Source organism: Pezoporus occidentalis, unplaced genomic scaffold (genome assembly GCF_034315485.1).
Source record: "Pezoporus occidentalis ecotype Australia unplaced genomic scaffold, CSIRO_AGI_Poc_V1 ctg136, whole genome shotgun sequence".
Classification (NCBI taxonomy): Eukaryota; Metazoa; Chordata; class Aves; order Psittaciformes; family Psittacidae; genus Pezoporus; species Pezoporus occidentalis.
The window spans coordinates 239,056-262,446 of NW_026913168.1; the positions used below are offsets into that span (position 1 = coordinate 239,056).

The 23,391-nt window shown below is 39.5% G+C and overlaps 1 protein-coding gene across 14 annotated transcripts in view; it reads right to left on the reverse strand.

The window, feature by feature from the left end:
• Positions 1–23,391, reverse strand: part of CELF2 (CUGBP Elav-like family member 2) — a 563,459-nt gene that overhangs the window by 36,286 nt on the left and 503,782 nt on the right. For all 14 annotated transcript variants that reach the window (XM_062609318.1, XM_062609307.1, XM_062609306.1 and 11 more), the window contains 3 exons: positions 19,227–19,385; positions 17,773–17,836; positions 6,496–6,630 (listed from right to left, as the gene is read on the reverse strand). In XM_062609318.1, coding sequence (XP_062465302.1) covers positions 6,496–6,630; positions 17,773–17,836; positions 19,227–19,385 — 358 coding nt within the window. The remainder of the gene's footprint in view (positions 1–6,495; positions 6,631–17,772; positions 17,837–19,226; positions 19,386–23,391) is intronic.

Here is a 23,391-nt window from a genome sequence, read left to right on the forward strand (position 1 = left end):
GCATGCCCACTTTCCTGTTTTTGGCTCCAACTTGTGTTTGGATGCCTGCTTAAGGGTGACCTAATTATCAGATGGGCTTAATATGAAAGTATTTCTCCAAGGAGTAACATAATCCCTGGGTACTAAAAGCAGCCAAAATCAATTCACCTATTGAGGAGCCTAACCACAGACTCAGAAACTTAACACTGTGTGGGTAAGCCCAGCTGACACACGGTAGTTCAGAAATATACCTGTCCCACCACAAATCCATTTGAATTCTGCAGTCAAGTGACAGGCACCGGATGGTGGACATGCTAAGGCAAGATTTTCTTCCATGGCTTCCTTGCAAACATGCATTTTAGGAAACTGGTGCTGAGATCAGGGTTAAAGCACTGGATTACTCTGTGCTCTGAATACTGAGGTAATGGTGCTAGCAGTATAACTAGATTTAAATATAAAATTAAAAATCATACACTTGGGCTGTTTAAGCATCCATACAAGGTATGTGTAATGTATTAATACAGTATTTATCTAAGATATGTGTTATATTTATCCACTGAACTTTATCCTAAAAATAATGACCATTATACTAGGGAAGTTTTCTATGTACTGCAAAAGTAATAAAGCTTATTTAAAATTATTTTATGATAATGGAGCCTGCATTAATTCCACATGAAATGGTACAAAAATAATCAATTTGTACTACAGTATGAAGAGTGCCATTCTGCATTTTAAACTGTTCTTTTCCAACATGAAACATCTACCTCAATTCATTCTTTAGTAAACTGTCAGAGCTTCCTACACACCTACTGGTAGGGTTATTTTTGGATCATCCTGGAAGGAAATCACAGCTATCTCAGTAGGTGTACTGGCCTCTAACAAAATGTCACGGTGGCAGACTTGTACTGCTGATTGGAGAAAAACGTATTGTACTGAACTGAACAAAGAGAGAATCTTCTAAGAATGATTATTTGAACATTTTTCACTGCTGCTCAGCTGAAGCACCTTGTATATTCTATAAAATCTCTAATGTTTCGACAATTCTGTTCACAACATGAATACCCTCAACTAACAAAGACAATCTTCATACTGTATTAGAGGGTAGAGAAAATAATGAACCGTTGATGCTAACTATAATTCTGTTTTAGCAGGGGGAAGGGATGAGTTAATCAGTTTTCTCCTCTTTTTAGTTTATTCTGTACTTCACAGACTTCCGTTTTTGGGGGCTGTTATTCTTCAATGTCAGCATCTGTCTGAAAATGAGTATTTTTAGACTTTTGTGCTTAGGAGAACTGGCTTTTTTTTTTTTTAACAGAAGACTTAATGGCTAAATTCTGATATAATATGGCAAAAGCTGGGCTGGATTTTAAGAGGTTGTTAAAGAAAAAGGTCTTACTTTCTACACTGACAGTAGGGGTTTTTTTTTTGCAAACAGATTTCCTCTTAGGTTTACAGGGCAGATAAACCTGAAGAGCGTTTTTACTGAAGCATGAATAGCTAGTTCAGCTGGGTGAATAAATAATAGTTTAGAGAATCAAATAATCATGAAATGTCATGGAAAATCAAGGCTCCTAGGTCTGAAACTGAATTAGCTCCTGGTTTAGCAATTCCATTCCCCCACAGCTCAGAAGTTATACTGTGTATGTTTATGCAGATAATTTTGGATACATAATTAGATGTTTTGTCTCTTCATTTGCACACAGAAGGATTTTCCTGTTGGATACTGAAAAAACCACCCCATTTATGCTAGTATTTTAAGAAACAAAATAGAAATGAGCTCACAGAGCCTGTGGAATCTCCATCCTTGGAGATACTCAAACCTTGGCTGGGTATGGCTTTAACCAACGTGCTCTGAGTGGTCCTGCTGTGAGGGAGCCTGGAGTAGAGACCTTGCAAAGCATCTACCAACCTATGAAATTCTGTGATTATAATGGTATGGCATTAAACAATATGTGCAGTGAGGATAAGGGCAAGATGACAAAGTAAGCTGGTGTCTGAAACCCAACTTCCATATTCTTCCTATGACTACAAAACACTTTTCTGCTGTTGTGTAACATCAGTTTGCAAAAAGATCAGGACCTTCACAGCTCCTGGTATCTGGAAAGGTGCCTTATCAACCTTGTACCACCAGTCAGAATAAACATTATTATCCTTGGAAAATTAGGGCACCAGGCAACTAAGGCAAATTAAATGGCAGACAGCATTAGAGGCAGAAACTTTAATCCCGAGCTTGTATGTTCCTGCTTCACATCCAACTCCTGACACTCAGGTGAGATTCATCCTGCCTAAACTGAGAAATTTACAGCATTGATACCTACACCTGAGGCACTTCCCCCCAAAATCCCTTCCCAGTTAATGGGAAACTCAAACTTCCAGGACCCAGTCAAAAGGGAGTTGAGGTAAACTGGCTCAGACGACCTGGAGTCAGGTAAAAGCTACCCCAGCTCAAATCCTTATGTTATGAAATACTACAGGTACCTGCCTTTAAAAAAGGGAAGTACTCTAAGCAAGTGAAATGAAAAGAAAGTGAAGAATTAATTAACTAAATAGAGGTGATTAAAGTAAATAAAGGAAACAATTATCGTATCAAAATAAAAGACAAGAAAGATGATTAAATGAGTCTTCAAAAGACCTGTGAGAAACTCATGAAAGACATAATATGCATTTACCTGTTTTTTATTCTTTCGTGATTTCATTTTCATTTTTATTCACTACCATCTGATAATTGCAAGAAACAGTTACTTTAACCATGGGCAATTTAAACCATTTTATTTTTTTTTTCTAGGGCCAAGAGACAAAAGAACCTATTTATTGCCTGAGGGGATTTTTACTGAAATGAAAGCTTAATCTTTCATGGGTTTTTTTTAAGCAAAGGCTTTTAAAAAATCATTTCTAACAATGCTGTAGGGAGAGACTTCCATGGGTATGCAAAATTGAAATTATAAATTTACAATTATAAAAAAATTAATAGTTTGGGGGATTGCATTGTCTCTGTTCTTTCTGAATGAATACCGTCTCAAGCCTAAGAGAAATGAGACAGAGTGAGTGTCCTTAGACTCTTTTGCGGGTCAAAGCTATTTAGCAAGAATGTATGAGAGAAAGATCATTGGAGTTTAATTTGTTTGGAAATATGTAATTGTATGAACCTTGAAGAAAGAGTTTCATACAGATTGAACAGTCACTACTGGATGCTGTATATTTTTCTCTTCTTTTTTAATATACTGCAATTCGAAGCCAGCAGTAAAACGTGACATCCTCAAATATCAGATGCCCTGCTGGTTCCCCACTTCCTGACCTGTTTTTCTGTGTTGTCCATGCATCAAAGTTGCACTGACCACCAACCCCTCTGTAACAGTTTGATGCACTGAAGGTTGCTAAGTCTTATCTGTGTAAAATGAAGCTGCAAGATTAATTTTAATGAAAGCAATCACCTTTTGGGGCTCTTATGACACATGTCTACAAAGGACAGAGTAAGAGCTCTTGGTCAAAGACTGATTCAGGTGAGATATAGTTACATATTGGTAGAAAGATGGGTATGATTTATGTGGCTGCTGTGGTTTAAGGCATATTAGAACGACATGCTTATGCCCACTCCTGTTCCATGCAGTATTTTGGCTTTAACAGCATCAAGAAAAGGATTAAATTTAAGCCTGTACCTTTGCACTCTCCTAAATTTGGGCAGTTTTCTGAACCAAGAAATATTAATTTAATGCATTATCTGGAGAGACGCAAACATTTCTTCCTGGGCTTCGTGCAGGCTTTGAAAACAGACAAAATAATTTACACTTATGAAACACAACAAGCTGAAGTGTTCTATTAAAAGAAATCTAGACCAAAAAAATACCCTTAAGGCCTCCAAACATCCACACATTGAAAGGCAGATTTAAATGTTTTCTGACAACATATTTCAAATTTTAATGGAAACACTTTGAGCTGCTATGAAAAGTTTTATCGAAGTAAATTCATTTTCCATAGAGCAGAGAAGAATCACTGAAGATATTATTCAGGTTTACAAAATATTTAATAGGTGAAGAATGTGGAACCAGATAAGCAAGGTTAAACTGAAGGACATTTTTAACAAGGCTTGATTTTAGGTTTGCTGTGCAAAATATATAGGTCAATGGACCTATTAGAGATAGAATTCCTCTTTGACACAACAAGCTGTCTAATATTAGAAACACTTGTGGACAGCTACTATCTGTGAGAGTTTCAGAAGCATTTATGGTCCTGAATACAGTATTTCAAAGGCTAAAAATCCAGATTTTTCTTAAAAATAACACATCTTCAATGTGTTAGCCAAAATAATTAATGTCTGTGGAAACACGATGGTATCTGCTCTAGAATGCAACCCTGAGCAATACTAAGCTTTACTTAAGCTAAAGAATATCTGTCCAGCCAGGTGAAGCACCTTTCTAACCACGTGTGTCTGCAGAGTTGCACACCAGATGAAACAATCTTTGAGGTACTCAAGAAGCCCTGAGACCCAGTTAAAAGAGGGAACAGCAAGTCAGCCAGGCTGGATAAAAAGACTGCGTTGAAGAGGGAGAGGACAATGTGGACCTTAAGGACGAATCTGAATCTTGTGCCAACATGGCAAGACAAAGTGCACGACAGAAACATGCTGCTGCCTGAGGTTCTGATGCCACTCTGCTGCAGAGCAGCAATGATGAAGAAAGTTCATTTCCAGCCTCTCTGCACTGCAGTGCAGTACGGTGAGTTGCCCTGAAAAGTCTTGTCAGTATGGCTTAAGAAATGTTGAGGATGCTTTGGGAGGACAGGCTACTCAGGCATTTAACAGCTAAACTGCAGAGATATTACAGAACGTGCATGAAATGCAACATTTCCACTTATTTATATGAGTGACATTTGGACAGGAGTACCGCAGGAGCACTGACACTGAGATCAGCCTTTGCAAAGTGTTGAGCCCCAGCTCCATGATGTAGGGAAGATATTGCTTGGGTTTAAATAAAACATATACTAGCAAACCAAAATTATTTGCACACAATCTTCTTCTCAGAGATGTTGCAAATTAATATTATTTGTAGGTTGAGATACTTAGTATTAGCCAAGCTGCCTCCCATCTAAACTCTCCCCCAAACCAACAATAACACTGTAATATAATGGGAAGTGTTGGCCAGCTTTAACACCGAGCACCACACTCAGTCCCAGTTCTATTGTGCAGTGAAGACTGTTTTCCTTACTGATGAGCTCAAACCATCTGACATGAATTCCTTTCTCATGGGGAATAAATACACACTTAAACAAGATTAAACACAAATGTTCTTTAGTGGTGTCTAAAATAATATGAATGTTTTTTAGAACAGCAATAAACACACTTCATGATGCAAATAATTACACCCTGCAGCCTTTATGTAAAGCTAAGCGGCAAGATTCTTCACTCAGCTACATCTCTGTAAATCCAGAGTAACTACACTGAATCAGCATCTCTCTCTGGATTCTGGAGATGCTGAAGCATTACTGAATTCTGGATTTGCCTTATTTCTCTTAAGGGTTTTTGGACATACTGTGCTGAACGTCTACATGGTAGTAGTCATGGAGGCACCACCACCTCTTAGCCTGTCCTTTTTTTTCCCACATAAAGCTGTCTTTTGCTTCGTGTAATGAGGACAGAATCTGGCTGTGCCTTTGATGTCACTTCTGTAACTGTATTCTCAGTTAGGACCAGAAGAAAGCTCAAGTGAGGGTACAGCAGGAAAAAGAGAAGGAAAAAAAGAGAAGACTTCACAAAAATTCATGATGAGTGAAGGCAATACATGCATGAAGTGCTGGGAATCAAAGATCAGTCAGTCTCTCAGGGATTAAGAAACACTACCTCAGCTGATTTTTCCGTAGGATGAGAAGAATTTGCTCATGTTCTGAATTCTTTCTGAAAAGCCAATTTCCGCTAAAGTTTCCCATGCAATTGTAATTTCCACATGGAGTTTTGTAAGATGGTGGTGTGGTTTAAGCATGGCTGGTAACTCAGAACCACACAGCCACTCCCCCACTCCCCCCATTATATACTGGGTACGACGTGCTGTGGTATGGAATACCCCTTTGGCTGGTTTGGGTTAGGTGTCCTGCCTCTTGCTTCCTCCCAGCTTCTTGTGCCCCTCTTCACTGCAGAGCATGACACCGAAAAGTCCTTGATTGGGGTAAGAAATACTGAGCCACAACTAAAACATGGATGTGCTATCAGCACTGTTCTCAGGCTAAAGCCGAAACACAGCACTGCACCAGCTACTAAGAAGGAGAAAAACAACTGTTAAAGCTGAACCCAGGACACAGGGGTCCACTGGGCTTTAATGGCCCCTGAAATGAGTCTGGAAAGGTGAACGTGTCCACACTGGACTACTTGAAAAACTGGTTATTTGCTTAAAATAACAGCAATAAATACACATCTTCAGAATTCATACGCGTACACAACTTAAGCCACAACACAGAACCACTGCTTTAACTATCATCTTCTCACTTATTCTCCTGTTTGTAACTGGAAAGCAAGCACCCTGCTCTTACCGGGACTTGTGAGGGCTCCCAGAGCACCGGTCGTTGTGGACAGAGGATTTGCATTGGTGGTGGTAGCTGAGGTTTGGGCGGCGGCTGCTGCGGCTGCTAAAGTTGCCAAATTCTGTAATTGTAAAGCGTTCATGCCTGCGTAAAGAAGCAACAGGGTTAATTAAAATACGTGATAATAATGCTAATTAAAAAAAAAAGCTGTTTTCAATGGACATGGAACTTGGGATGTACCTTGCCAAGAGTCAATTCTTCTTTTCACTCCCAAGACATCTATAATTTGGGAAGCAACTCTTACAGTCCCCAAATAGCATCCCTCACCTCTCTCCTTTGGTGCTGAGAGAATACAGCAAAGGCACCAGCCTATAGTTCAGGAAAATTAAACCTAGTTTGTGCCTCCTTTATAACGGAAGTGTGGAATTAAAAGTCATTTAAACTCTGTGTGAAGCCCAGGCACAATACTATTTCCTGGCACAACAGGGGGTGTAAAGAAGATAACTAACATTTAAAACACATTTAGGACAGGGTCATATAATTGGGATGAATACAATTTGTTTCCCGTATCTCCTCTGAATGTACCTACTAAGGCTACACTTAGTGCAGTAACCAATAATTGTGCTAATATTCCTTTTGATGGTTCATTTCTAAACCCACATATGAATTAAGAACATAAAATTAGTATGAGTCTGATCACGAAGCTATCATTGAGGTAGGGGCTTTCAGGCCATAAGCTCTAGACTGTGATATTAAGTCTACTCAGTCATCAGCCATTTCATTATTATAGAGGATGTGGGGGAGATATACCTGCATTTCAATAAGGAATGGATGCATTTATATAGCAAAGGCTTTACGTTAGACGGTAAGTTAAAAAAGACAAACAATAATAGAATTTCTGTGATACAGAAAAAAAAAGGATGATTAAGGAACAAGAAATGGCATTCATTTTACTCAAATTAGAGGGATAGGAGTATGATTCTCCAGAGGTCTTCAAAAGTACCTACCTTTTACTGTGGGCTAGACAAATTACTTAGGCACTTACTCTAAGGCAAACTGCTATAGTAAGAGACTAAAATGCAGATACAAGTTAGACGCTAGCATTAACCATCCTGGATCCTCCTCAGGATCCTCTGAATGAGATGCAACTGTCCACAGGGGCAATGACACTGAGTGTCTGCATACAGACATGAGACAGGTTGGTTGGATGGCAGTGAGAGATCATCCTTTTTGGCTTGGACACATGAAGGAGATCTGTGCATGGTGCTAGAGCCCTCAACAGAATTGACAATGTGCATAAAACCAAATCACTAAAAGAGGTTTGTTATGTTCTTGTAGTCATGATAATGTAAGCACACACAAAAAGTTAGGTGGCAGGAAGAGCAATCCTGTTTTCAGATCAAGGGATAGAGCCGGGAAGACTGCATGAGCTTTGGGGTACACCCAAAGAAGTGCTTGAAGGCCTGTAAACTTGTCAATTTTATACTGAATGTTAGTTTGTCTAACAACAGATACCACTTCTCCCAGCACACTTTGTTTCTCAAACCAGGAGAACTTAATGACAACTTGGGAGAAGACCAAAAAAAGGATAAATATAACACTTCATAATTATGTTGAGAAGAAGAAAAATGCAAGGAAGGAGAGGTATTTTCTAGGTATTGAGAACTCCTGCAACAATGGAGAGTGGTATTACTTTAAAACACACATGTTACAGACTCAGGTTGAGCTCCACAAAGAAGTATTCTTACTGCCCCAGCATTAAAACTGTAAAGTGAACCTTAATATAAGCAGCTATTTGTGAATAAACTCCCAAATTTAAATACATGCTCCACGGTTCCAACAGGCAGGTCAGATCTTAGGTTAGCAGCCAGCTTGGCTGAGGTTCTAACTTCTCTGCCTCATATACCCAAAGTCACCTCAGATGCTGGTGCTTTTGAAAATGTGACACAAGGACAATGTTATGAGCAAGGTTTTAGTTGGTCCAAGATCCACCACTTAGTAGTTTGAAATCTGGCACAAAACACTTGGTCAAATTACATGACCAAAAAACCTCTTCCAGGTTTCTTTCAGAAGCTAATGACCACCTTGAAAAATAAAGCTTTTCCCAAACACAACCAACCCAAACTATTTTGCAAGATGCACTAAAGCTGCCCTAGTCAGAAGTCATTATTAACCTAGACAATGAGGTGTAGCTACTAAATAAGGTGATCATGGGTCATTGTTGCAATTTGGTCATCTAAACCAGCTCTCAGGACATTTAAGTGCTTTAAAATACAAAGATAACTCTGAAATGGCAAAACTGCACCTTAATTAGACACATAGTTAATAAATACTTAAAAAATAGATACTGGATGCCCAAATAAATAGAATAGAACTGCTTAAAACATCTCAAGTCTTGAACTCTGGAACAAAGTCATCTTTAAAGCAGGAAAAGTTTATTGAGTGTTTTAAGAACATTTTATTTTTATTATCAGCCGGTTTGAAATTAAATTTTGGAAGCAGCATCATATTAATAAATAAATTTCTGAAACTAGCAATAGTAAGGACATTTGGAACAGTTTTCAAATCCTATCTCTGGATTAACTTGAGAACTTTTCATTCAAGTACAATTCAGACAGAAATTCAGATATGCAAGCATAACTTAAATTTATTTTTATTTAATAACTCATCTGACCTACTGGCTTGCCTTGGGTGTAAATTATTTTTTTTAATTGAAAAATCCTCTTTCCTTGATAGCAAAATTCTGCAAATTACTTCAAACCAGACTTTAGGGATGGAGAAGGCTGAAGCTGGAGTCTACCTCTCAGCAAAGACAATGGTTCTCACAATGAGACATGGAACCCCTTTTCATCCTGGATTGATATTTGGTCCTCAAATATAATTTATCTTCCTCTTTTGTAAGAAGTAATGTCAAGCAAAAAATGTTCAACAAACATTGCTGGTCTTTACTGAGGTCATTATTTTGTGCCATTCTGTAAGAGATTTAGGAAAGCAGTGGGATGCTCTCCAACAGGACAGCATGGTTTTCTGTCACCCACTGGTTAGCTATTCATGAGAAGGATCAGTTATAAGCAGCTTATACTTCTTCTGCGGAGAGGTTTCCACTTTGGACTTTTAAACAGCACACATGGCAGGATTAAATAATAGCAAAAGGACGAGAGAGGTTGCAGAGGAGAGGCTGCAAATAGCTTCACCTAGATGAAATGCCACATGCTTCTGGAAAACACATGGACTTTTCCCCAAACCTTAGTTTAGACACAATTAAAAGCAATTTAATGCTGCTCTTTCTATTGCATTTTATGTACATGGCTTTGCCCATGCATGCAAGGCTGCAGAGGGCTATAAGCACAGAGGGCTGTGGAGCTGGGAGGCAGCATATAGCACTGTACAGCCCTCAAGGAAAAGTCCTGCAGGCAGGGGAACAAATAACTGCTCTCTGTGGGCTCAGAAACCTCCACAGCGCCTGTGTGGATGCAAAACAAACACCAGCACTGCCTCATCCCTCAAAAACATTTTTATAGTGGGACATTTCCTGTGGAAGCACAAGAAGAACCCATCAACTTGACGGAAGATTTTCATTGCCAAAAGAAGATTAACAAAGAAGAACTAGGCAGTGACGAAGTTCTCTCCCCACCCAGTCTGTTTTACTGCAGAGGTGACTAAAAGACACTGGCCACGAACCAGCTCTGCAGATGTTACAGGGTGTCAGCTTTGATGCCTTTGGTAAAAGACTGCTTGCTGCTGTCACACATGTGTAAGAAAAGGCCAGAAAAAAGCCCTGCTGAATGGAGCACCCAAATGTGATTGTCAGAAAGGACTCAAGGCACATGCCATCATGATAAACCAGCAGGTTTATCAGTTAATATGCATTGCTGGTGAGGCACTGGAAGAGTTTGACCAAAGAAGTAGTAAATGCTCCATCCTTGGCAGCGTACAAGGCCAGGCTGGACAGAGCCTTGGGTGACATAGTCTAGTGTGAGGGGTCCCTGCTCATGGCAGGGGGTTGGAACTGGATGATCGTAAGGTCCTTTCCAACCCAAACCATTCTATGATTCTCTGAACCTCTTTAGGATCTTTTGTGTGTTCAAACCTATAAAAAAATAAGTCCTGTCATCACTGTTTCATGTTCCCCAGGCATTTTACCATCTCTGCTCCTTCTTTCTGGGTTTCTCCCACCAACTTGTCATCAACGCCCATCAACATCTCACTTGCTAGGACAAACTTGGAGGAGGGAAACCAAATGCTGTCAGTCCTAGACCCAAAATGTACTTTGCTTTCAAATGGGGTTTTTTGGTTCATTTGAACTTCAGCTAAGGGACAGTTCCGTGGGACTAATCTGTTGTGTCATTCCCCCCACCCCCTCCTTTCACCCACTGTCTTCACACATTTCACATCCTACAGCTTTTTCAAACCCAGCCCTAAATCCCACAACAGAGCTGGGCAGCAAATGAGTAGATTGTTTTTATTTGAAAGTGCTGCTCACTCAGCAAAGGCACCTCTCTCAGAAGAAATGCAAATTGCTTAACGCTGAAGAACAGCCTCATAGGCAAAACTGCACATGAAAAATGAAAATCCCCCTGTAGAGGAAAAGAAAACTTCTGGGTAAGGAATAACTCTTGATCTTCATGATGGGGACAATGTTGGGAATTAAAGGGAAATGATTAAAACACCCCAGCATCACAATACAGTTTGATTCCATTTTTAATAACATGTATTTACCAATGTGCTATCAGCTTGGCAAATATTCAAGATTGCAAGGAAATTCAACTTTCGTTCTGTTATTTGGCAGATTAAAAAAACAATTAAATTATGTACAAAACAGATGCACAGTGTGCCTTGCTTGAAACTTAAGGTTTTTTAAAAAATTATTTATAAGGACAGGGGCATGAAAATTTAATTTAATGTTCACCTTAGGTAATTTTGTGTCTTATTGTTCACAGCAATTACCATAAATCTACATATCAATAAGCGAGAACAGATGTCAGTTGTTACAAGTGCTTGCCAATCAGGCCTGTTAAAAAGTGACAGATGGATGGTGATAGAACATTCTCATAAGGCCTATTAGCACATTCACAGGAAATTTCTGTAGTGCTGCACAGTCACAGATGCAGTTCTGTGAAAACACGGCGAAATTTGAGAGCACGAGATTTACATTTTACAACTTCTCGCTCGGCCTCCGACACAGACTTTCATGCGATGAAGCAATTTGCCTCGTTTCACTCACCGCAGCTTTTCTCCTGCCGTAACTGCAAAGTCGGCATTAGGGGGTATTTGTAGAGGAGGCAACGGAGTCACGAGCTGCTCCTGAAGGCCTCATCAGCTCTCGGGTTTCCAAGACCATAGCAAAATCTTATTAGGAAAGGGCTGAGGTTCGCTTGCTGAACAAATTCCTAATAAAGGCAGACACTGGCTACATTTTAGTGATAATATATGCACGGAGAGTTTCAGTCAGTGGTGATGATCAGAGCCAAATCTGGTTAGCTCGTAAGCAGTTACCACTAACTTGACTTTCTTTTCTGTGGAAATACCTAATTTTTGGATTTGTTCTTTCTGAATTAAATCCTGGTTGCAGCTTGAAAATCGTGGCTTAAGGTAAAATTTATCATCTCCAGGGGAAAAAGCAACTATTTGCTACCACTGACGTCAGCCATTTGGATGCTGACGTTAAAAATGGGGTAAAGAGCTTCATGGCTGGTGTCTTAAATACTGTGATGTTATTCCAGCAATAGCCTAAGAATTAAAAAAGACATAACACCTAAGCACTACCTCCATCAAACCATATATATTCTGTGCCTACCTTTAGAAAAGCTGCTTATCTGAACAGTGCTTCAGGTACCCGGACCATTTTGCGTTTGAGTTAGCAAAGGCCTTAAAACAGCTTTCAAGTCCATATTTGAGTCTGCCCTGTTTTTTGAGTACATGCTTAGATCCAACTGAAAGCTAGAGTTCCTAGTTGACTCACACAGGATTTCAGCACATTTTCAGGTTATAAAGGCTGTAAACACATCCTGGCAAGAAAAGTGTTTTTCTCAATTTAAACCTTGCCAATTGTAGTAGGAAATATTCATCTCATCTAACTTTACCCAAATAAGAGTTACTAGCCCAGGATCTTGCTATAGTCAAAGGAGAGAGAACGAGCAGATGATTCATCTGATCCTAAAATAGGTTAACACCAGCCCTTGGCAGGATGAATCTCTGCCTGGGAGTGACTCCCTCTTCACTGGCACTGCAGGGATATGGGATGCCTAGTTCCCAAACTACTGAGGTTCAGTGAGATGAATTCCACCCATACAGGGACCAAGGCAATAAAAGACCCCTCGCTCTCCTTTCACCATTTACAGAAAGCCCAGCCAGAGCTATAGATCATGTGCCCAGACTTGGCCAAACTTCCACATCGTGCACTTTTACCACTTGAATAAACACATCTCGTGAACTGCTGAGTGTCAGTTTTCCTCCCAAGGTGCCTCTCCTCCTGTGAGCAGGAGCGATGCGTGGACTGAGAACAGGCTCACTTGCTTCAAACTCTGCCTCTCCAAAAAGAATGCTAAATGGAGTTGTTTAACTTATTAGCTAAAAAAAAACACCCGAACTAATTGTGTGTTTTAAATTAAGTAGGAATTTCAATAGAATTGAAAGCTCAATGGTTTTGGTCCCTGAAGTCAACATTTTCAAAACTGGTAGTTATCTTTAAGAAGCAGCTATCTCCCTTGAGCTGGAAACAGTTTCCCAGTGACCTTTAGTTTTAACGTGATATCCCTAAAGAGGTCATAGCAGGAGAAACCCTCCTTCAGTATGGCTTTGCTGGAACGAAGCCATCAAAGACTCAGAGGATAAAAAGGATCCTTGGGCCAATGCAAAAGTATAGAGCTTTTGTGCAGATGGTCCTGGCTTCCAACTGGTCCCTCCAGATCCACTGAGCCAATCCAACAATTAGAGGAAAAATATTCAGAAAGCAGAACCTCACAGAGTTTCTCTCACCCATCTGCTCCTACAGACCCTGCAACAGGAGGAAATCTGGCTTGGGTAACAGAAGAAGGGGGAAATGGATTGAACAGGGTTCAGAAAGGGCCAGAAGTTCAACCCAAAATGCAACCAAACTGTGAAGAGTTTGGAAAGGACTGGGAAAAAAAAAAACATACATTGGAAAAATATGAAAAGTCCCAGCTGCAGAGGGTTTAGAGATCTCAAAGCCAAAGCAACAAAAGCCAAAATCATGGTTTCTTCTCCTGCATGACTTCAGAAAGCTGTCTGTTCAATTAAATCAAGAGAGTCCTTTTGTGTCTTTCATGAGTATTGTACGTCTGTATGTCCTGAAATACTTCTGTAAAGTGAATGTTTATTCCTGCCAAAGCATATTACATGAATGGACAATAGAAAATCTTCATAGATGATTGTGTATTTTTGAACGCTTGAATTTTCTACAGTCACCCAATGCGACATAGCCCTCTCTGTTTATACTCTCTGTAACAGCACTTTCCAGGCTCATCTTAAACAGGTAGGTTGGCTTAAATAACTACAGCTTTTAGGACTTGATCTAGTGCCAGGCAAATTCAATGCAAACGCTCAAGTGACATCAATCTCCTTTGAACTAAGCTTTCCCTGCAATTTGTATATATTTGAAGGAGGAATCATTTTTGCTTGAAAGGTTGCTAGTGCTTAATGTAGCTTGCATTGTCTTTTTAAAGTAAGACAATCAAATCACATAATGTAATTCATCTACATTATTAGACTTCCCCAAGGACAAAGCACAGCTAGACACTGAGGCTGTGAGAGAAAAAACTGCCTTCAAATTAGCACTAGCACATATAAGAGGAGGGGAGGAAAAGTGAGGAAGTGCTCACTCTATACACGTGTGATGATGGTATGTGCTTGCATGTTTTACAAGTGCAGTGAAGCAGAGTTGGGCAAGGTAGGGCTCATCGCTGTAATCAAGACCAGAGGAGTACTTTAATACCAAAGGCAGCACTGTCAACTCTCCCAGCCTTATTACCAGTCTTGACATACTAGCTTGGCTCCTGAAATAGAACAGTTTCATGAAGATCTCATTTTTCAATAAAAATGAGCAAAAATGAAACTGAGAAATCAAGTGTGAAAACCTTAAAGCTTGGCAAGTTACAAGGAAAACTGCAACTTTTTGTTTCTCCAATTTAAATATCTCACAAATTTTAGTTAAATGTGCTTTATAACTTACTTGGACTTCACACACGGTTTGTGAACATAGGGCAGACGCAGTGCTGGATATATAGTAGGGTCAGTGGGCTGCTACAGCAAGAATAGCATTCACTTTCAGAGCTGGTGCTCTGTGTTTAATGTCTGTATGTTAGTGAGCTCTTGAAAAAATCCTCATTTTGCTTTGGATTCAATCCCCAGCTCCCAGTCTGACAAACAAAGAAACAAAACCCCTCCAGTTCTCTTCAACTAGAAATGCCTAAAAATCCCACTCCTTTCAACAAAACCAAAGAACCCCTGCTTTTGTCACATAAAACGCACTTTAACCAGACTCAGGCGTGTTATGGAAAGGGAATTTAAAACCTCACAGTGAAGACCAGTGTCTTTGGTCTGCTAGCAAAGAAAATTGCTTTGATTTAAGAAATAATATCACAAAGGACTTCATGGCAAATATTTCTTCACATGTGCAGCAGGGTGTGTGCTGTGTCCTTTCTGTTCAGTGCAGAGACAACACGAGCTTTAGCAGCAGAAATAAATATTTGCAGATCCAAAGACCACTAATTTTGGACAAGGTGGCTGTATTAGAAGTCCTAATTTAGCACACTGTGACTTCACTGAGACTCGAGCACAAAAGAGATGCTAGAGCCCTGTAAGTAACAGTGAAATTTCAATGGCTCATGTGGCTTTTGATCAATCTTTTAGTGTCTGAATTATACGGTAAGCACACCCATTGACTTCAAAGACAAAAAAGTTGGACCCCTCAAACACAAAGTTCAAAGGACTTTCAAGCTGCCACGACAGATCTTCTTTAGCACCTTACTCAATCGTGTCTAGATTTTATTCCTCACCTTGAAATATTATATTGATAGTTGAGATATATGCAGTACAGAAATACATATTAGATTCATTCTTGTGAAATTAATGTATACAGCTTAAATTAAAAAACTCCAGGCCTTTAAAAACATTCAAGGATGGCTTCAACAGGTCATGCAAGGTCTTGCTGGAGACACAGGACTACTTTTTATTCCTTTCACAAAACATAATATAAAAATCTCTAACACTAGATGCACTGCATTGCACAGTACTGCCTGGTTTCTGAGGGAAGGACATGAACTCTTAATCCTAACAATGAAACAGTGCTTAGTTTGGTGCTTTCACGTAGAGCAGCTAATTCATGTAGAGAATCACTAATTCTACCTTGAACATAAAGGTTTAAGAGTTACCTGTTTTGGGGAAAGGAGTAAACTTCAAGCTGTTTTGATAAGATGAATATAAGATAAAAAGTATGTGTTTTCCATGAGAGGCAATCAGTCATTAAATCATCCCATCGACGAGTGCATTAGCAATCTAATCTGTAGTCACGGTGGTATATTGCTCAAGTAACAATGATATGCCACTACGACTGCTTAAAATGACTTTCTACTAGACTCAAAACCGTGTGATTTTCACGGAATAAATCACATCCTGGATTGAGAGCCCATCCTGATATTACTTGACTGAAATTCTTAGATTCAACACAGTTGAAGACGAAGCTGAATCGACACTGACAGTGAGAATCTACACTGACAGTGGCAACGCATAACTTCTAAGATTCTCACAATGCAATGGATCTCGCATTATTTTTCCTCGGAGTCTCTTTTTTTCATTTGTAGACCTAACCATATATGAAAGCATTAAAGCACAACCTCCAAGCTAAAATCCACTTCCAAAACTGCTGAGGATAAAACTGCTACTGAACCGCTCTGTTCTGTTTATCATATTAAGATACATTTTATTTTTTCCATGCAAAAAAATGCTAGATTGCAAGTGTAACATAATAGAACCAGCAAGCACTGCCAGCAGGTCTGAGGAAGAGAGAATAATTCAGAGATATTGTCATCTGTAGGCCAATTTATATTGTCAGACAGCAGGTTCACATTAGCCTCTGATGTCACTGCAATAATGGCATAATATAACGATTGAGCAAAGAATACCTGTGGGGTATAGCTATACAGTGTGGTGTATCTATACTTGTAAAGTATTTCAGGATTCATTCAAAGCAGAACCAGAAGAAGAAAAAGACCAGGATTAAAAGAAAACCGGGAAAATGGTGTTCATAAAGACTTCTGAATATTTTAGCTCTTGTTTTGTGATGATGAAGCAAGCACAATGTTGTATTTCATTGATTCAGTGGGTTCATGATTAAAATAAACTAATGTAGCAATTTAGGGGTTTTGTGCTTCCTTTTTTTTCCCCTCTCTAACAAGAAAAAAAGCTTTTTAACAGTTTCTCGCGGCAGGCATAATGTGCATCTGTGCTCTGATTTACTGCACATGCTGCCTTCTCTAGCATCATGTTAAGTTAGGGTATCAGCATGGTAGGTCACACAGTGGGAGTGACCTTTTGCTAATCACTACACATCAGTTACTACTGGCACACAGCTCATTACTAAGAAACCCTCCAACTAGCTGGCTTTCAAATTCGCTCACACTTTATTTTTTTTCCCCCTCTTTCTTTCTTTATCCTCCAGACTTAAAGATTATACTTTTACATAAAATCTTCTGTTGTGTAATTTTGTCAACTAGGGTTCCAAAGTCAAAAAGGCACCCAGTTAATTTTCCATGATTATAAAAGGAGCTTGAAAATTCCTACTGAAGGTAGGCCTATAATCTTGGGTTTCATTAAAAAGGTCAGAACATTTTTACTCACCACCTATTATTAAAATGTTTGAAGGCTGCCACTAATTTGATTTTTCAGGACACAGAAATCTCACTGGAAATCAGAATGTAATCCTGCTGTTGCTTTACTGGCACTTTTCATAGGGTAGGATATGGCAGCAGGGACTAAAAGCTCTCCTGCAATTTACAATTGGTTACTTTGGACAAATGGCAGGTGACTAATGCAAGACAAACTGTTTGCACAACCTGGGAGCACTGGGTTTAATTTCAGTTTCTGAAAGAGGGGAGAAAGTGTTTCTATTGACGTTGAACTGCGAGCTGTCCCCTGCCAATACATCTGCCACATTTAATACACAACACACCCCTCCACCCCCGACAATGTGATTATTAGAGGTACAGAATTCAATAGCTTAAGAATACAAAACATAGCTGGAACAAAATGAAATGGTTTTTAACTCACCGGCCATTTGCTGAATGCCGCTGAAGGCACCCAAGTTACTGGAGGAAGTTGCCTGCTGCAGAAGCTGCAAATTAACAACACAACACAGCAATCTATCTGACATTAACGTAACAAATGAAGATAAAACTAAAATGAGCCATCATTTCACATTTGGAGTACTTATGCTTTCCTTTACATTTATATAGTCTCTTGCTTCTGTCTATTGTTGGAAAGAACATCCCTAGAGTCAATGCTGTAAATCCATATTAATGTCTAATCTCTATTAAGAAACACAGAGACACAAGGGAAACTCAATAACATGGCTGCTTTAAAACAATTAATCAATTTATTCTTTTTAACAACCAGGTGTTAAATCTATTTAAACCAACATAGTGTGACTAATTACAACCCTCTGTAGTCTAGTAGTTACCATAACTCATCTCTGTCAATCACGGTCCATTCTCCCCCACCCTCTTGAATTCTGCTTTTTCTTTATTATCTTTATGAATCAAGCACACACATATTCATCAGACTGGTATTTGTATATAACAATTTAGCCTACCTGCGTATTAATTAGCCTACTTCAGAACTAACATATATTTTTAATTGCTGGGTAAATTGCTGTTTATAATTATATCGCTATACCAAAGCATTGTATGCATACAAATTATGTATTTACACATACACAGTACATATATATCTGGACACATCTATTTGCCTAACTTGGAACCATCAGGAAATTCCAAATTATCCAAAACAGAGTCATAAAAGGCAGAGGCCCCCTCTCAAGCGCAGGGAATCAATTTTGGCCATCCAGGCTAAGAAACGTGCTGTGTACTTCAGATTTCTCCAACAGGAGCAGCATCTAGCACCTCTTTCTCATCTAACAAATGGACCAAAGGAAATGCTATTTTAAATCTATGAGAAAGCAACTGTCTTTCCCCTGCCATCTTCACTTTCTGTAGGAGGCAGTGTGAACCATGCATGTTCAGCATTGACAGAACCATTTCCAAACGAAAATGTGGAAAATTAGGGGATTCAGCCACAATATTCTAGTTTCCAGGCTGCACCATACAGATATGGCCTTTACAGTGTTCAGCTGCCTATGTGTCCTCCCCTAAGGAAGAACTTAAATTTTATTCCAGCTATAAAAACCCGACTCTAACCTTCAAAAGAACAATAAAACTAATGGAATAAAACTTCATTTTGCACCACGAGTCAACTTTAAATGCTTGTCTTGGAAAGCACTGACACATCTTGAAAGGTTTATTCGATTTCTATTCCTTGGTATTTATTTTTAGACCATATGATAAACATACAGAGGGTTTTTTTTTTTTTTATATAGAAGACTTTCTACATATCCTGGAGGACTTAGCAATTTATTGCAGGGAGTTTATATATAGTTTATAGCTGATTTACTGTGGTTCTAAAATAAATACAGTATAATACAGCCACCGTGTCTGAAATGAACTTACAGCTAGATACTGTGGTGTGAGTCCTCCAAGACCTGTGAGGTTTCCCCAAGTGGCAGTATTGAGCTGTTGCATCTGCTGTGCCAACTGCTGCTGCAAACGCCGCTGCTCCTTGTCCTTTTGGGTGTCAGCAAACTTCACCACGATTGGCGAAGAGCAGCCCTGTGGTTAAACAGATGGGGAAAGACAGACGCGTTAAATCACACCAAGTCACCCTCGCATCGTGTGCTCAGCCGTGTCCTGTAGGGCCACTGGCAATGGCATGACCTGATCGCTCACCCTCTCTTTGCGATTCGCATACCTCAAGGACTAAGATTTTCAGCTTCTTAGACAAAAAAGCTATGGAGAAATTATTGATTCCCCAGTTCTTTTTACAAAGCACCTTTCCTCAGGCTCTCTTTCCCTTCCAGCTATCAAAATTGCTGCCAGAGACAGCAAAGTGTACCAGTCCTCTTTAATTAAGCTTCACAGCTGATGAGATGGACGTGATGCTTTATCTGCAGTCTGTTTTCAAGGCATCGCCAAAAGGAGAGGCGTCCAACCTCCCTGTTGCCAGGGACCACACAGCCAACACCGCCCTGCCACCATGGTCTGGCTGTGTGGCCACGCTCGGTGCAGCTGGCTTGCATACCTCATGTAAACAGACTGTGAGCAACAGATTTACTCCAGCACCCATCATCAGCAGGTCGCCGGTCCTTTTCGTATCAAGGACCCCCAGTCCGAAGCAAGCACAAAGGGTGATGCTGCTAGGACAATTCACCCACCTGCGGTCTGCTCCCAGGCACGCTTTGCATCAAGCACCCTTGAGATGTGAACAAAGGGCAGGATGCAGACCAAAAATGACTAGTTCTGGTGACAGCAGCCCATTCCTGATTGACACCATTTCTTCTATCACTTCTATGAGCCTCTTGTTACATGATATGGGAGGGCTGTAAGACATCTTAGGAAACAGGGAAGCTGTAAGAAAGAACCAGAGATCTGGTCTGCAGCCTACTCCTCACCCATGTCTGAGGGACCCTTGAGAAGAAGCAGGAGGTCATGGACCAGAAGGGCTTTTGAGGAAAGCTGGGTATGTCCCTCGGACTTCAAATTGCGTATTCCTGGGCAAAGTCACTGAGAGAACGAGACATGAGTATAAAAGATGTCTCTTGCTTTCATTCTATTTTTTTTTCCTTTTAAATTTTTTTCCATATTTTAACCTTTCAAGTGTTCATTTTTTTCACATCAAGGGAGCAAACTATATACTGCAATGATTCAGTTCTTCAAATTAATTCAAGCATTTTGTGAGTCACAGAAACTGTCAATCCATTTCATACTCTTTTCCAACTTCACAGGATCCAATGAATAACTTCCCTCCACCCACAATGCTTTGTTATACTAATGTCTTGTCTAACTTCAATCTGAACACAATGGCAGGAGTGAAAGGTGACTCAAGCCCAAAAAACACAGCAGTGGTTTAGCCAAAGTGTGTAGCATGGGATGTGGAGCAGGGTTATACTTAATCTCTTCCCATGGCTGCTCTCACAACACTGTGAACATCTTCAGGAAAGGTCCTGCCCTCTATTTCTTAGAAAAAGCAGCTGTGTACCTTTTCTCTGAGGAACGTCACACCAGGACAAATGATAAGAATATTCACCATCAACAGATGAAATGATGAAATAAACCACAATAATAATATCTCTCCTATAAAGATCTCCCATCAATGCTGTTCCCTTAGAATTGTCTTAGAGAAATCACTACTTGTGATTCATTATTCCACCTCCAACGCCCTTCCCAGGCAATTCATTGTAAAAATGTCTTTCCATGTTTCAGTGAGGAAGAAAGGAGATACGTGCCACTCCAGCAATCAAATAAAGATTATGAAGGAGGTGGCCTGTTACACAATTACCTCTCCCTAGTGATTTTTATGCTAATATTAAAACCAAGAGACCCCTTAAAAAAAGGAAGAAAAACGATGGAGGTGGTAAAGGGTGTGAAAGAAGTTCTGGTTTTGCCAGTAAAAAGTTCAAGCTGTTCCTATTCAATATGAGGTTTAGTAGCACTGAGCTAATACCAGCCAGAACTTCCTGACTTCTACCTGGGTGTGCAGGAGAACCAAGTGTACTTCCAAAGAAAGAGAAATTAATTTCAAAGGAAGAACGATTATATGGCTATTCTAGTTCTTGATTCAGCAGCTCCGCACTCAACACTACAGCTGACATCTTATTTATGAATGCTTAAACGTCAGTAAATTGTATAAAAACAATATCTCTACAATTTATGAATCTATAACTCATTTTTTCGCTGCCTGTTCTATATTTCATCACTTCATCATTTTCAAGAAAGCAAACATTCTGAAGACTGAAATTATGTGTAGCAAGTGGCTCTCTATAAGAAAAGGATTGTTATTGTTGCATCAAATTTACTCCGTGATAACAAATTAGTGTCTTCTACTGGTGCTGCATTTGAATGCCTCAGACAAACAAGAAAACCTCCACAGAAATGAAACAGAAGAGCAAAAACTGTAGAGCAGCAATTATGTTTTTAAAATCAGTTGATTTAACCAGGTCAGAAAGTCAGGTGGAAAGAGTAATAAGAGAATTCATTATTCTGTGAGACATGTTCATCTGTATTTAACATCCCCATTGTTCTTTCTTTGAAAATTCATCTTGGTCAATGATGTGTGCCAAAGAACTGAAAATAATGAAATCAGACAAAAAAACCTCTGCAGTAAGTGGGTTGAAATGTGATTGTGTACTACATGTTGTCCCCAGCCCACTTTTGTTTGCAAAAAACCCATGAAACAAAAGTGTCAAGGACCACTGGTTCAGGTAGAGAGTTGAGATTTAACACTAGATAACCCGAATTAACTTTTTACTAGGAGAGTATTGGCAAAAGTGAGCAATTTCTTTTTTTTTTCCCCTTAAAGGGTGACTTTGGTTTTATGCTGTTCTATTTTCTATCTTGAGAGGAAGCTCCCAGCCCATACACAAGGTGCATCTCCCTTCCTCATTTAATGGCTTGGTATCTCCATGCCATTAAGAGCTGTTTTCCTTCCAACAGCTGGTGCTGCCTTCATATTTTCCTCTGTGTCATCAAGACAGGAGGTACAGACTCTGTTGAGTCCCTCACCCATGGAGCGGGAGGGTGAACTGCTTGTCTCCATGAAGGGACTCCAAGCCCATGCTCAACTGACACAAAGACCCCAATGTTCACAGTGCAAACTATTTGGAATCACCTGGCCAATTTGGAGATCTCACTGCTGATGTCTCTAAGGGTGTTGAGAAGTATTTTGATCTAAGAGTAGCTATTTTATAGAACTAATGTCAACAGGAGTATAACATCAAAATGTAGCCTCTTTTGGAGTACTGCATACGACAGAAGAATGAGAGGATTTGTCTGGGAGGTAATATCTCTTTAATTTTACCATCTTCTGAAGTAGAGCTGTGCAAAATTCATTTTTGCTAGGCAGAAAAATACATTAAAACACATGGAAAATATAGGTAAAACACAGTATTATCAATAAACATTTCCTTTTTACTTGGAATCAAACCCAGCAAAACATATAGGTCTGAATTAATGGAGCAGTGCATGGCAGACAAATTACTACGAGTATTATTTCAGAGACTCAAAGTGGCAGCTTTTTCACAATATACTGTCAGACTGCATAGACTGTGTAACAGCAGCTTTCTAGTAAAGATCATTTCAATTATTCTCATCTCATTGGCACATTCTCGTCTAAAACTGTATACTCAGCGTCTAAAAATGCATTGCACTGAAAAGAAAACACATCAATTATAAAAGAAGCTCAACCAAATTCAAACGTGATGTTTGGAAAGACAATAGCTTTGCAATGCCGATATCATTACTTGTAGTATACAGGAAACAGTTAGTGACATTTTCATGCACTGGATTGATTTTTAGCTTCTTCTTGTTCTCCTCTATCCACCCTCCCACCCTTGGTGTCCCCCCTTGGCTCATTACACAAAGCAGCTCAACGACATGACGCAATAATGATTGTTTAGCACCCAGCATGCTTTGGGAGACTAGAGCATTGCAAAGAAAAATCACTGAGAAAAATAAAAGATAAAATAAAATGGAAAGGTCCTGGTGGAAAATCAAAGAAAAGAAAGAAAAAAAAAAAGAAACAAGTGCACATAACATCAATGCCACCTCTGAGAAAAATCAT